The sequence below is a fragment of the Physella acuta genome, unplaced genomic scaffold (assembly GCF_028476545.2).
Source record: "Physella acuta isolate Inbredline_101_S28 unplaced genomic scaffold, ASM2847654v3 ptg000116l, whole genome shotgun sequence".
NCBI lineage: Eukaryota > Metazoa > Mollusca > Gastropoda > Physidae > Physella > Physella acuta.
This window is the reverse complement of record NW_026731636.1, coordinates 463,335-479,961: the sequence shown is the minus strand read 5'-3', so window position 1 is coordinate 479,961 and position 16,627 is coordinate 463,335. Positions and strand designations below refer to the sequence as shown.

The window sequence follows — 16,627 nt, the reverse complement described above, 5'->3', positions numbered from 1 at the left end:
TTTATTTTAACTTCACTTCATTGAAGTAGATCATAACTAGACATTATTTATCCATATATAGGCTACATGTCGGCCTTGTCGTTACATTGAATTAGGAATGTTTTAAAACCGCCGACAGCATGGCGATAATACCAACATCAGTATGAAAAAGTTGTTTGATATCAATTTGCTAATTCTAATTAGTCTATAAAAATGAAATTAACAACAAAACAAATAAGTTTTATCTTGTTCATTTATTTTCTAGTATGTAATAATTTTGTAAACAAATAAGAAGAGCAAGAAATGAAATAGATCTATGTAAAGATACAATTCATGGTAACGTTAGATCAACAGTGTTGCCGACATTTGTTAAACACAAAATATTTACAACATTAAACATGTAAAGTGCGTAAAATACATTATGGTAGATGCAAATTACAATGGTTAAACGGTTTGAATCAATCAAAACATTTGTTTTAATCATTTACATGTTATAAAATGTTTACAACACACGCAAGTCTTTACACAAACAGTTTAATGACGGGAAAAGTTCCGCCATTTTGTTTGTTTACATTGTGTAGACAAGGGGAGAGAACTAACAGTTACATCAGTCACAATACTCACCACTATAATTTCCTTCAGAGTTTGATCCACTGTGGGGATGGGGATACCAAAAACCCCCGTCATATCCCAGCCTGTAGACATACGCTCCACTGGAGCCAGGACATGTACATGTTGTGTACCAGTACCTGGTCCATTTGACATCCCTCTCACGTCTGTGAGTCCATTGTCCTACAGACACCTGTTTAGGACAGCCATGAGGATGTGACACTATAACGGTCAACTTGTCCACATTAACAAATCTCATGTATTTGTCCTTTACTTTCCCACATAGATCATAAAAGCTCTCACACATCTTGTCCAGTTCATCAACCAACTCTAAGTCACATGTCACATAACTCAACTCACACCAGTCTCTCTCAATGTCTGCCTTACCCTCCTTCTGCCAGCCATCAAGACTGACCACTGGACTTTTATTGTCATCAAAACCTAAAACACACCTGGTCTGTCTCGCCTCACTGGCATCAAACACCACGTGTGTGGCTGTCAACACATCAACCTTCCCCCACACTTTGCTGGGTGTGGCAGAGACTTGACACTTGGCACAACCACAAGGTCCATTTCTCTCTTTGGACTTGTACACATACTGCACCCTCCCCGTCCCTAACCTCATCACGTGACTTCCTCTGTCATTATAACATGGATATGGAACTTGAGTGTCTGGGTAAAACTCTGGTCTCTTTAGACTGGTGAATTTAGACTTTACCTGGACAGTTAGGGCTGCCAATGTTTTGATTGTCTCAGAAATGAGGTCGTCGTCATGGTAACGTGAAGGGAGATAATTTATGTTGAAATCTTTAAGAGGTATAAAACCTTTGTGACCTGGATTCTTCTTACAACCAGTAACATGTTTGTGTAGATCAGCTTCTCCTCCATAGCACATCTCAGCTTCATGATTTCCTGCAGGAATAGGGGAAACAAAATTATTTAAACAGCCTAAAAATGTAAACACTGATATAAAATGCTCCTATTATTATTTTGATTAGCTATACTATGTTTACACTAACACTTGATTTAGCAGTCTGATCTAGATATAAATTAAAATTTTACTATTTCCTTCATCTAATGAACTATAAAATTACTAATAGTAAAGTCATCTAAATGTTATCACTAGCACAGATTTATAATTATTTAGACTAGAGTTGTCTTATGTTTGTCATATCTCACCTGGAATAAAGACACCTGTTTGGTCACTTTTGGAAACTTTACTTGGGCTCTCACAGTATGGCACATCTAAAATAAAATAATAAGAAAATAACATATGCTTTACTTTATAATTACAGTGACAGGAAATGTGGCATTACTGAGATAAACTCTTATAGCTTGATTGTTACCTTCTCAAAGTTACTTTTACACTTATTGATAACACATGTAGGTTATTAAGGAATGGATTTTTAAATCATCTGTACTTTTAAAAGTGCCATAATATTTTTTAATTTAGCAAAATTAAGGTTACTTTAAGATTTGGTTAAAAGAATGATTTAACAATTATCTGGCTCTACCTTCATTTGTACTTGATGGCTCCAATTTTCTTTTTCTCCCTTTGTTTGGGGTTTTCATGGTTTGTTTTACTGTAGATATGATTATAGAACATTAATATAAAATAGTAACTAGGTTTTATAAGTGCACTAATAAAAAATGTAAACAAATAAGAATTTGTAGAATTAACTTTACATCTGCATATAAACGTTTCTCTAGTATTAGAAGCATATTATTATAGTAACTTAAAATAGATCTGTTTCTTCTAAATACTGAAAAAACACATACAATTTATACAACATATAAAAAAACATGATAATTTTTTGGCTATAAACATAGCACCTATGGTAATCAGCTTACTATTTATTTGATATTAGCTTCTGGTAAACATGTTAATAATTTTAATTAAATGTGATTTTCAAATATTTACTTTTCTGAAGAATGAGTTATATTGGAAAATAAGACCTTAAAATTGCAGCTTACATAATAAATTACCTGATAAACTTTAATACAAATGTTGGGATATCAGCTAGCTGTCACTCACAAGTGTCCACTAAACCTTGAAAACAAAAGTATCTGACTATTTTGATGAATAAAGTTAGATCATTGTTTAATTTTCAAAAGATAATTTATTTTCTCAATAGGCAGAAGTGTTAACCTAGAAAAAATATTTCAATTGATTCTCAGCTAAACAATATTCAGTTTAATTACACTGTTTTGTAAACCATATAGTCTTTATATCCATATAAGCTTGTTGGCTGTTAATTTTCCTCTGCTTTGTTTTATAAATATATAAAGTATTTTATTTAAACATTGGACATATCATCTACACTAAGTTTGCAGAAACTGTAACTTATTCAAACAAGTATTATACACAATGTGAATACTTAATAGGTTCTGTGGATACATTGCCTAATCCAATTAGTTTAGAATATCCCCATGCCCAAAAGTTCAGATGAAGTTAAAACACATTTCAAATAAAAATATTTATCCGAAGAATCTTGTTCGATAGTAATTACAGCAAATAAGTTACCTAATTAGCCTGGATCTTTAATGAATTTAATAAAAATCAGTTATAACATTTAACTTTGAACTATTAGTAACAAAAATAGAATAGAGCATGCGCATGCAATAACAGTAGTCACATAAAAATGGTTAGTATTTCATATTTATTCTCAGGCCTAAATAAAATGTATGAAGATTAACTTTTGAAAGAGAATCAATTTGTCCTTCAATATCCATATATTTTGTAGATCTACTTTTGAATAGCTCTATAGCATAGTTAACTGTTGAAACAAAAAATGTACACAGAAATTGAAAATACACCTCTATAAATCCCTAATGATTTTTTACACTTATAAATGCATTAACATGCAAAAATAAATTAGGCTAAAATACTACACCGTAAAATGACCTATTAGTACCAAACATTTGGTTTAGACTTCATACTAAATACTTTAAAACTTTAAAAATGATACACCTACTATTATTTGTTATAGATTAATATACTTAAATTTACTTTGTTCCATGTTTAGAATGCATTATTTTTATTGTATAATTATTGCTTGAATTCTGCATCTTAATTTTAACCTGCACTCATTGATATGACAGAAGTTCTAAATTGAATTCAGTTCTGGAAGTTGTAGTGATCTAGAATTAGATCTAGATCCAATCTAGACTAGATTTCTATATCCAGTTTAATACTAGAATCTAGATGTAGATCTATATCATTAGATGATTAGAATAGATATAGAATAGATTTTCAATATATATAGTGATCTATTATCTTGTCCAGATCTAGATTATCATATATTATTATACTACATAATTAATAGGCCTATAGATCTACGACCAGAGTTTCTTCAAGGCATCGATTCGGGGGGGGGGGGGAGGGGGGGGGTTAAGACCCCCCCGGAAATTTTTTTACCGCCCCCACCCCCGAACGAAATGACATTTATATAATTTATATAGAAAATATATACTTTTAACAGTGTTTCCCCCCCCGAAGAAAGTTTACCCCCCCCCCCCGAAGATTTCAAGTGCCCTCCCCGGAGAAAAAAGTCTGGAAAAAACACTGTCTACGACTACTGATCTAGATTCTATCAACCTAATTGATCTAGATCTAGATCTACTTAAGTAAAGTACTACTCTTAACTTGTCTTAACGTCTTAAGTATCTAGATATATACTAACTCTGTAGCTATAATTCTAGATCTAGTCTAGAAATCTAGATCTAGACTAGATGAGCTAGATGTAGATGTGGGCCTAGATCTAGAAAACTGAAAAGTAAAATCTAGATCTAGATCTAGAAATCTAGATCTAGATTCTAGATCTGGATTCTAGACTAGTCCCTAAAGATCTAGATCTAGACTAGATATCTAGATCTAGATCTAGATCAAGATCTAGAGCTCACATCTAGATTCTGGATCTAGATCTAGATTATTCTAATCTAGATCCTAGATCTAGTCTAGCTAGATCTAGACGTCTAGATCTAGATCTAGTACTAGAAATCTAGATCTAGATTCTAGGTCTAGATTCTAGATCTCAATCTAAATCTAGATCTAGACCTAGATCTAGATTATTCTAGATCTAGATCTAGAATCTAGATTCTTCTTTAATTCTAGATCTAAGGGGTCGTCCATAAATGACGTCAAACGCCTAGGGGGGAGGGGGTTCAGACTTTTGTGACGATGTGCGACGAGGGGGAGGGGGGGGGGGGGAGACAGTGTGACGTCACGTTGTCTTAATTCCACGAATTGATTAACATGCATTTTTTTAGTTTTTAGAAAAATAAACATACTAAATACTAAATACATTTTTTACATTGGTTGCGATACTTCTAAGTTGTCAAAAGATTGTGAAATATATATTTGTTCTAATTAAATTGCCCTATAATTTGACGATGTGTGTTGTGTAGTAGACTGCCGTATATGCAAATTTGTCAATACTGCTACATGAATTGCTATTCTTTGAAGTTTACAGAGTAGCGCAGTCATAATAAAAATTTAAACCCCGTTTTCCGAATATTTTATTTAAAAACTATTTAAAGAACTTATGTTCACACTTAGGGCTGCGACTCTTGCCCTTGATGACACGCCTTGTCTCACTTAGATCATGGTGTTCATGCCGATAGCTCATGCTTGTTGAACGATCTAGTGGAAAAATAACTAGTACGATCAGTTCCAAGGTCGAGATCACGTGATTATTGTAGGTGCGGCCAAAAAAAAAGCGGATGTGTGTAGGGTCAGCTTGTGATGCGTGTTTATTCGATCAACTTAAATAGGCCTACACGTGTCTTGCTGAATCAACTTTGTCTGTGTGAGGCTTTTCAATTGAAAGGTAGATCTAATAATCTCATATATACTGCTTAAAAATCGACAGTTAATGATGGATAAAAATAACATGTTCCAATGTATTTTTGATGCCTATGTGCTGGCATATCCTAAAAAGAGTAAAAAGATTTGCCAAGAAGAAGTCGTTGAAAAGTGGACTCAACTAAAAAGCGATTCAGATCTTCACTTGAAAGCGGACGTCTGGCTGCAAGAGCTAAAAGCAATTGCTGCCGCTAAAAAAGGCTCACTTTTGACGTTTTGGGCCAAACAAACATCTGTATCTACATCTACAAATAAGAAAACACCCTATGATTTGGCAAAAGAAATACCTAATACTAATAAGTCACTGAAGTCAGATGAAAAAGTGAACGATGCTCAATGAAGTCAGTGATTTCAAACCCTCTACCAGAAAACTATCAACATTTAAGCAGGCTACAGTCCAGATAAACTTACAATCAGAGATTGAGATTCTGAATTCTGATCTAGTCGGCTTGTATGAGCGACAAACTCGCGGAATGTTAACGCAAGAACAGAACATGGAGCTTAAAGAAAAGAAACAGAAAAAGGGTGATTTGAAAAAAAAAAAGCTAAAGAGGAAGATATCTGATCAAATAAGATCTCAGAAAGCTCGAAATGAAAAGAAAAGCAAACTGAATGCTTTGTTTGAAGAGAATCCGGAGCTACGCGTCACTTTGAATGTTAGATCTAATTCTGGCAGGCCAAGGATTGAAAAAGATCAATCATTTTTATTGGAAACTATCATAAACATTGCTATGCATGGATCTCGTGTAGAGGAGGCAGAACGAAGTCTACAGGACTATTAAAACATTAGATCAGCTAAATGATCAGTTAAAACAGGATGGGTTTATAATTAGTAGAAGTGGGCTGTACCTTCGACTGTTGCCAAGACGTACTTCTTCTCATGAAGGGCAACGACATGTATCGACAGTCCCAGTAAAACTGATAAGAGCGCAAAACGATTGCCATGCAAATCACATTGATCGCTTGTTTACAGCGGCAACACTACATCACCTAGAAGAGTTAGCTTCCATGCTTGGACCGAATGGGGTATGCTTTATAAGTCAAGATGACAAGGCCCGCGTTCCGCTTGGGTTGACAGCAGCTAAAAAACAGAGTCCATTGCTCATGCACATGGAATACAGGGTGAGCTTGCCTGACCATGACTAGGTTGTGGCTGCTGGGCATAAGCTGATCCCTTCAGTTTATGCGGGGATAAAAATTCAGCCCAACGCCTTGGGAAATCGAGAAGCTGTTGGATACTCCGGCCCAAAATACATATCAATCAGATCTGGTAAACATTCCTCATCCACAGCGCTTAGTCATGGACTTGATTTTGAAAAATTACTTACTTTACATGAATTTGATGATATCACAAAGAGCGGTGTGGATCAAATTGTTAAACCAATATTAGTGTTGACGGTTGATGGTGGCCCAGACGAAAATCCTAGGTATTAAAAGGTGATCAAAGTTGAGGTACACCACTTTCTCAATCAGAACTATGATGGTTTGTTCATTACTACAAATGCACCAGGAAGAAGTGCATTTAATAGGGTTGAAAGAAAAATGGCGCCACTTAGCAATGAGCTCACAGGATTAGTTTTACCCCATGACCACTACGGCAGTCATTTGGATGAAAGAGGAGTCACAATAGACACATATTTAGAGAAGAAGAATTTTCAGTTTGCCGGAAACACACTGGCAGAAATATGGTCACACTTGACAGTGGATACATTTCCTACAGTGGCAGCATACATAGATCCAGAAGAGTCGGAACTCCTTGAAACTTCTCTGCTCTCAAAAGATCAGCGTTGGCACGATATTCATGTGAGAACTAGCCAGTATTTGACACAGATCGTTAAATGCATGGATGGTAAATGTTGCTCAAAGCCAAGAAGCTCGTATTTCAGCGTAATAACTTATAGATCTCTTCCTCCACCTTTACCAGTCGCCCAAACAGGCTGTGGACTAGCAATACCTGAGCGTTCAACAGATGGCTCTTCACATCTCTTTTTGTTGCTAAAAGTATAAAAGTGGATGAAATCCTTCCCCGCTCTTCAAATCCTTAGCGCACAACCCCTTATGATTTGTATTGTCCGTCTGTTCAATCCGTGATCAGCGACAGGGTTTGTAAGAAGTGTCATTCATACTTCTCTTCATTGGTTATGCTGCGCAATCATTCTTTAACTCACAAACAGGAATCATCAATTGTGCTATTACAGCGCATCAGGCCTCTGAGAGTTGCTGCACGTCGCCAACTTGAACTGATGGTTTTAACTGCCAATGAAATTAATGGTGAGAGTGTAGATTGGATAGAAGAGGAAGACCTTGATGCAAAGGGAATTCCCATTCCATACAGGAAAAAAATCAATTCCGTCCCTGTGTATTCAATAAAGGAACATTTTAATTCTCCATGGGAGAATGAATAAGCTTAAAATTAAATATCACAACTTTTAATTTAGGATTGCCATATTAATACTGTTGTAAGTAGTTTTTTGTAAATACTTCTGTTAATGATCTTGCTAAGATTTAGAAATATTAGATTTAGAAAGATTTAGAATGTATATAGATATCGTCGGTTAAGTATAACTTGTTACTGATATTATTATTTAATCCTTTTTAATAAAATTTCTATAAAACTTGCTTAGATTTAAGTCAGTGTGAAAGTATTTCTTGTCCTATTTCAACATCCTCTTCGCTAACAGCAAAACACGCAATTTAATAATCTAGTGGAGAGTCTTTACTATTAAAAATCAATTACATTTATATTGCTTTGTGAGAGATGACATCCGTTAAGTCCATCATATAGGCTACAATGAAATATTCTAGGAAAATTAAAGGTCTGGGCATACTGTTACATTTAAATAATTTGCATATTATACTCAATATATAGTTATTCTCACGTGTGTCGTCATGTCTGCAAGAAATACCTACATTTACATTAAATATTTAAACAAAAAAATTAATCTTATCAGCTTTAACATCACTCCACTGTATTACTGTTTACCTGCTGGTGCCACGAATGGGTCATGCGGGTGCGCGGACCTTTGACCACAGGTGCTTTGACCATAGGGGGTTTGACCATAGGGGGTATGACCACGAATGGGTCCTGCGCGCTCATTTTTAATGCTGTGTCAACGAGCGGTAATTTTAAAGGGGTAAAAACACAGCAAATTTAAAACTTAGGATAAATTGTAAATTAGGGGAGGTGGGTTGGAGTGTGACGTCATTTTAGGGGGGGGGGGGTCTGAATTTTTGTGACGATGTGTGACGTAGGGGGGGGGGAGGGGGTAAAAAAATGGCTTAAAAGCGTGACGTCGTTTATGGACGACCCCTAACTAGATATTTAAAATCATAAATGTATTTGGGCCCAATAAATTAATACAATTTTTAAATGTTTACCAAAATGATCAGTAGAATCTATTACTCAGATAAGACTGTAAGATCTGCTATGAATTTTATTTTTAAGTCGGACTAACCCGAGAGTTGAAAGCTGATCCATTAAAACAAATCGGGCGACCAAGGAAGTGAGAACGTCTGCTACAAATGATTGCTCCTTTTTATAAATATTATAGTATCGATAAAACGACACGAGCACACTCCGGACACTATTTATCAAGTTATATATAACTACTCAAATTTTGATTGCAGCTTAGTTTGATCTGCTAAATAAATGCTAGATATAAAAATTATCTACATAACTTTAATTATTTTTAGTTATTAATTTTGCATAAACTATTACTACGGTTATTGATGCTAGTACTCGATTTCTTTTTGGGTGTCGATACCGCAAGTTTTAATTGCCACATTTTAAATCTGTTGACGATTATGTGTTGGATCCAATTTTATGTTAACCAGTGTCTCTACTATTAATTATGGAATTAATGTTAAATCTAATTGCTTCGTATTTGGGTTCATAAGCTGTTTAATCTGTACCGGAGCTATAATATTTTGTTGCAACTATTTTATAAAGGCTAAATATTTTAATAATTATTTATGTATTATAGTTGCAGGTTGTATCATCCCTTCTGGCATATGCATCATCAATACTCAAAACTAGAAAAGATTAATTATGGTAATGATGAACGTTATTTGTTTTTCAGAAAGAACACTGTTTCTTTTAAGCACTTCTTCGGGGGGGGGATGGTTATGGGGTGGGGGTGTAAAGCTTCCTTAACAGGCAAGTCTCTCTCCACCCCACCCCCCTCCCTTTAACTTTCTTGTAAAGAATGTAGGCCCATAGTATTTGCCAATTCAAACGGCGAAAATACTACATCCCTCTACACTATGATAGGAGCCTTCATATGAGGTAGTCACGTGGTTAAAGTACAAATATTCACTAACAAGTAACGTCTCACACTGAAACTTTACCATTTAGATCAGAGATACTGGTAAAACTGGCCGTACATTTTAACGCCGTCACTTACGCTATCAGTCAGTCTGTTGCAAATTCAGTCTTGACCACATAATTATGTCAAGTCCTACCCCTTCAACGGTTGCATATACGCTGCTGAATGAAGTACAATAACACTACAAGACGCCAACTTCCCCTCCAAGGACAGGTAACGGGGAGGGGACGGGTGGTGACGTGTTGTGCTATTCTACCTCAGCCGCCCACTTACCTAACTGTATGGGAACTGAATGATTTAGACTTTAGAGCAGCACAAACCTGTATTTGGACTAGGAATCAATAACTTGACTGTAAATTTGGTTTTGTTTCCTCTTGCATCATAACGTGTATGTCATTGTTTCTAGTGTGTTGGACAAATAGTATTTACTACAACTACAATTGTATTTATACATCACAAGCATGTACGATAATAAAATGAAAAATGAAAAATGTTCAATAATGTTCTATAAACACTTGCCTTTTATTCATTGTCTCTTTTTATTTATAAAACTAGAAATAGAAGAATAAAACTAAATCAGTTGAAGGACAAGATCATTTTACGGACAGTTTCTAAATTGTTGCTAAAAACTACTGACTAGTTATATAATAGGTTAAATGTGTTAAATGTATATACGAACTTATGTTTACACTCTTAACTAGTCTTAACATAACTAAATATAGATCAACCACTTAGTCAATAACTATTATATTATTTATTTCTTAATTGGGTTTTAGTTGTGTTTTTAATACATTGATCGCAATTAATACGCATACATGACACACCTACAAATCTAGATCTACTTTATAAAGACTTATAAAGTAAGACATCAACAAGAAACTTAAACTTTACCTTCAGCTGCGGATAAATGTTTTCAAAATGGCCGTCCACATAGGTACTACAAAATTCTATTTATCTATATCTATGTATATAAAAAGCAATGTCGAATCTGCAATTAATAAAAGAGACTGGCTTAAACGTTATGAAACTAATGAGGACTTTTGTAAGCAACAAAATTATATCAAACTGCTCGTGCGTAGGTCGAAGAACGAGTATTTTAATAAGCTGCTGTCTGGCAAATCTAATTCCAAATCTATCTGGGCGGCCATAAATCAAATAATTAGAAAAAAAACGCACATGCAATACAGCGGGACATAGCCAGATATCTGCTGATGACTTCAACAATCATTTTATATCATATGTAGCGTTCAACACAGATGCTGATTACACAATCAGTGAGGATCTTAAAAAAAATTGTAATTCTGCTCACCGTGGTAGGACAGAGCTGATTATTCCGCTTCTCACTGTTCATGAAGTTTATGTTAGCCTAAGATCTCTTAAACCGTCTACAACAACTTCGTTTGATGATATCTCTAATAAAGTATTGAAGATTTCAGCTCCAATAATCTCTGAAGTTTTAACCTATATCTATAACCTCTGTATTGTCAAGCAATATTAACCGAAACATTTTAAGCATGCTAAGGTTATACCACTACACAAAAAGGTAACATCCAAGATGCTAATAACTACAGGCCAATTTCTATACGTTCTTCCCTCTCCAAGCCACTATAAATACATATAAACAAATGCGTGTCAAACTACCTAGAAAAGCATAAGCTTTTCCATAGTAATCAGTCTGGGTTTAGAAAGTTTCACTCTTGTCACACTGCTTTGATTAAGATGAACGAAAACTGGCTTAAAAATATTAACAAAAACCTATTCTGTGGCACGCTGTCCGTCGATTTCAGAAAAGCCTTTGATTCTATTGATGACACCATACTTCTTAAAAAACTAATTCCATACACATTCCACGAATTTACAGTTGCGTTACTTCACTCCTTTTTATCTAACCGATCTCAACGCGTGTTTCAACTTAATACCATCTCTTCACAGAAATATGTCAATATAGGGGTTCCACAAGGCTCAATCTTAGGTCCTTTACTTTTTTTCTTTATACATTAATGATCTAGCTTTGCACATCGACACAGGTCAGTGCGAGATGTTCGCTGATGATACTTCGTTAAATGTCTTTGCAGACAGTGCTGAGTCACTCAGTTACAAACTTCAAACTTGCGCCAATCAGCTTGTTACATGGACAAAATTTAACAAAATGAAACTTCACCCCGATAAAACCAAGTCCATGATTATTACAACTCATCAGAAACGACTTCGTCTTTCATCCACATCATTACGCATTACTATAGACAATACAAACATTGAACAGGTTAACATTTACAAATGCCTAGGATTGGTTATAGGTCACAACCTCACTTGATCCGATCATATTCCACTTCTAAGAATGTCCTTATTAAAGACAACTTTTCAGCTAGCAAGTATAAAGAACTTTCTGGACTATAGGAGCAGGCTAGTTTTTTATGAAGCGTGTATTCAATCTATGTTAGATTATGCTTCTGTAGTGTGGAGCGGCAGCTTTATTACTAAGCAGCATCCTCTTCTACCTTTACAAAAAAAAGGCTATAAAACTGTTTACTAGCTTGTCTAGTAGTCTGGATTCTTTAATTACAACTAAAATACTTTAATTCAATAAAAAGATAATATATACTTAATCATTTTTTATATAAAATATTCCTTGAAACAGCTCCCTCTTATTTATCAGACCTATTTTCTTTTAACATTAAATTAAATCGTCGTCTTAATTTACCGTTTCCATATACAATTTTTGTCCAAAAACATAGCTTCGTCTACTCTGGTTCGAATTTGTGGAACAATCTTCCTAATTAAATAAAGCTATCTAGATCTGAAAATATATTCAAATCTAAACTAAAACAATAATTATTTAATGACCTCTCAAACTGACTCATTGAAACATTTCTCATTCTATTATATTCTTTTTTAAATCTCATTTTGTATTATAACTATGTCAAATTTGTAAAATTATTTCTTTATTCCACATTTTTAGTGCTATGTTACTGCTATGTCGTTACCATGCAATTGCTGTTACTGAATTGTTGTTTTATTTGTTTATTTTAAAACGGCCACTGTGAAAAAAGGCCTTCGTGCCTACGATTGTTATTGTAATTGAATAAATTGAAATAAATTGAATGTATATATATATATATATATATATATATATATATATATATATATATATGTGTGTGTGTTTGTGTGTGTGTGTGTGTGTGTGTGTTTGTCTTTGATGCATTACTACACCGTTCATCCAATCGCAATGAAACTTTTGCAAGTTGTTGAGAATACTCCTGGAGAGGTTTCTGCAAGAAAAAAAAATTCTAATTCGCAGGGGTGGCGCCCCGGCAGGGCGTGATTTGTTTTACTCGCTATACGGTATATACAAAAAGAAGGCGATTGCAGTTTGACACCGTTCATCTAAACGCCGTCAAACTTTGTGTAGATGATAAGAAAACTCAGATGAGGTTTCTGTAAAATAATCTTTTTTTTTAAATTTCGCAAGGGCGGCGCCCCAGGAGGATGTTATTTTTCTCGATATACGATACATTAAAAAATTAAAGTCAGATGCGGATCTACACCGTTTACATGAGTTCCATAAAACTTAAAGGAGTTGATTAAAACTCCCGATAATGTTTCTGGGTGGGGGCGGGTGGGGTGAAATTTAATTTCATACGGGCGGCCAAGGCAATATTCAATTTGGCTCCCTGGTCTTTCCCGTGACTGCTATGGCGACTACGTTCGTTCTGATAGACAAAGGATAAGATGGGACTTTGGGCGTTACAATTGCTCACTAAATTAAATCAGGCGTTTCCGCTGGCGCCCTGGTAGGGTGCGATTTTCTTGCGAACAATTATTTCAGTTTCGGCCGCCAAAGGCCCAACTGGGTCGCTGAGGGCCCTGTAATACTTTGTTTAATAATCAGAAAAATTAACCAAGTTTAAACTGGGTTTTTTCGCTATGTCCGTTAAAAAACTAAACAGTTGCGACACTTTGCGAATGATGCAATTAGCATCTATTTTTAGACGGTCAAATGATATATTGAGATCGAGCTTCAAATAATACACCATTAGTAAAGCTAACGAATCGCATCAGTCACACTGATGTTAATAAGAAGTCAAATATTTTTTTACGCGTTAAAGAAAAAAATCATGTTGATTTGTGTAACTTTATAGCATGACGCAATCTGCGTCATTGTTTCAGGGTACTATGTGGTGCTCTGGGTTATCCCTTGATTACCAAGATTAATGTTCTGAATCCTGTGAAAATGTAGGTTCCCTTTAGAATTTAAATTACTGATGTGCTGAAACGTGATTATACAATTATAATTCAACCAATTATTGTGGAATAAAATGAGTAATTAAAATGTCACAATGATAATTACCCTTTGACGATCTCAATGTCAATTGTGTTGTGAGCTCTCAGTGTTTACAGACAGCTTTTATTCTATCACAGACTATCTATAGTGATGTCAACAGTTTTAATTCTATCACAGACTATCTATAGTGATGTCAACAGGTTTATATAGTAGAAAAGCTGTACCAAGTACGATCCGCGTGACTAGTAGAGGGACTCTCAAACTTCAGCTTGTTGGGTTGATGGTCTTATCAGAGGTGTAGCAGATCCTTCCAAGCGCCCGGGGATAAACGTTCAATTTGGCGCCTCCCCCCCCCCCCCCCAATATATTTTTTTATATTTATAATGCATAACTGCAGCTTAAATGAGCTTTACATTTTTTCCAACCAATTTTGGCGCCACCTAGGGTCGGCGCCCGGGGACAAATGTACCCCCGCCCCCTAACTACGTCTCTGGATTTTATAGTTGCACGTTTCAGTGTTGTACGGCGGGTTAGAGCACACGTTTAACAACGGACAACACGTGAGCAAACTGGACAAAAGATTAATTTAAAAATAATCCATTGATATGACTATATAATCCTTTACGTGACAATATCATGAAACAGAAGTACGCTAGTTTATCTTCATTATAAGAAGTGACGTCTGAATGAGGGCTTTACTACATTAAATTCTCACAAAGTTGATGTTTGGAGTTGGTCAATGGGGCGATCGCTCTTTGACACGCTCGTGAAGTGGGTATGCGTAAATTAAAGATATATAGAAAATAAAAAAAAAACACGTGATAAAGAAAAAAACAGCGTTCAGGTAACAATTACTATGACATATTTCTGTTCATCCTATTTTGTTAAAACCAACGTTTGACAAATATAATGTAATTTTATTTAGGTTTAAATCTATCGACATAATATGATAATGGTTTGCAGAATAAATAAACGCTGTTGTTTACACAACGGAAGCAGGGTTAAGGAAATAGTTAACAGCACAATGAAACTGAATTGGTATAATTTAATATTTACACTGTTTATGGCATCATACACATCGGTTTGATCTGACGAAATGGAAATTCCGACCACCCCCCTTAACAAAATGGCCGTGTCCCTAACGCCTCGTTCTGGACTAGTTATACTATACATTATATAAAAGTTTTATTTTAAAAAATAGTTGATATGATATGACATACTTGCATATATAAAGGAGGTTAACAAAACAGCATTAGATAAACCAGTACCTATTTTTAATAAACGCGTGCAATATATATATATATATATATATATATATATATATATATATATATATATATATATATATATATGTATATATATATATAGTACCGGCTACTTGTTTATATAATGATATTGTTTAATTAATTATTTTTTAAATGTATATTTTAACATGCCATGTTAATTAGAATGATTAATATTCTTTAAAGAAAGATTATGTTACCAAAACAAATAGAACCCCTGAAATTGACAAAGTAAAATTAGAAAGTTGCCACTTAATTAACCCGCCCCTTTTAACGTATCTCCACATAAACAAAGATAACAACTGTAACATCAGCGCCCTTTTTGATCGGGAATTTCTCATCTTAAAAATAAAATCGGAGGTTATCGGTATTGAGAACAACAACAAAAACGCAATGATAGCATTGGAAGAATTACACGTACAAGTCAGTCTTACATTTAGACTTGACTAATTAAATCACGTAGGCCTGTTTGTAGATAGGGTATGTTTCAAATAGTTCAGTAACACTCAACGCCATTAATGTGAATTATGAAGAGCTACTGATACTGAGTATTTATTATTGCTCTGGATCACAGACATCAATTACATTATGACTAAAAGAACTATGCTTTCGTATTCCAGTAACACTCAACGGCGTCAATGTGAATTAGGAAGAGCTACTGATAATGAATATTTGTTATTGGTCTGGATCACAAACAGCAATAAAATTATGACTAAAAAAACTATACCTTCGTATTGTCATTACGAGAAACTGGCACCATTTAAGAGAAAAGCGCATAGTGATATCATGTCACCTTTCCACGTAAAAATCTAAAAATTAGATACACTATCTATTATAACAAATGTATCACATGCTATGTAGCTAAAATTTGATAATTAATATATTTCATACGTATGTAAAATATATATGGGTCTCGATAAATCTTACCGAGCATCGTGTACGATTTGATACAAAATATCCCTGCTATTGCACATGTCTAAATACAAAAGTTGGACAAATATTGGTCATTAAATTAAGAAATGGCTGCATGTTCTGATGTACGATTGGAAAATTGCGATCTTGTTTTCAAGCTGCACGGCTAGACCAATACGTTTTAATGGGTACCAGGCCTTTCTCACAAATGTTTGACCCTATGGAAAGTAAGTTTCCAAGGGCAGGGTGTTGCCCATGTATCAGGCCCTTCTCTCACACAACCGATGGACCCAATGAAAGACGCAATTATATTCTATGGAAGTTCTACGATTAAAATCTAGTTGTCTTTGCATTTTGTTTTAAATATAAGAAG

General features: G+C 34.7%; 1 protein-coding gene across 9 annotated transcripts in view; it reads right to left on the bottom strand.

The window, feature by feature from the left end:
* Positions 1-242: 242 nt before the first annotated feature.
* Positions 243-16,627, bottom strand: part of LOC131934713 (uncharacterized) — a 105,334-nt gene continuing 88,949 nt past the window's right edge. The window contains exons 1-7 of one of the 9 annotated variants that reach the window (XM_059290799.1): positions 14,126-14,258; positions 10,669-10,765; positions 10,297-10,328; positions 2,575-2,638; positions 2,103-2,171; positions 1,768-1,833; positions 244-1,500 (exon numbers count right to left, since the gene is read on the bottom strand). In XM_059290799.1, coding sequence (XP_059146782.1) covers positions 587-1,500; positions 1,768-1,833; positions 2,103-2,160 — 1,038 coding nt within the window. In that variant the 5' untranslated portion in view covers positions 2,161-2,171; positions 2,575-2,638; positions 10,297-10,328; positions 10,669-10,765; positions 14,126-14,258 and the 3' untranslated portion in view covers positions 244-586. Of the gene's footprint in view, positions 1,501-1,767; positions 1,834-2,102; positions 2,172-2,574; positions 2,660-6,301; positions 7,706-10,097; positions 10,277-10,296; positions 10,329-10,668; positions 10,766-14,125; positions 14,259-16,627 lie in introns of those variants that run through there. The other 8 variants (XM_059290803.1, XM_059290800.1, XM_059290807.1 and 5 more) reach the window with 8 other exon arrangements.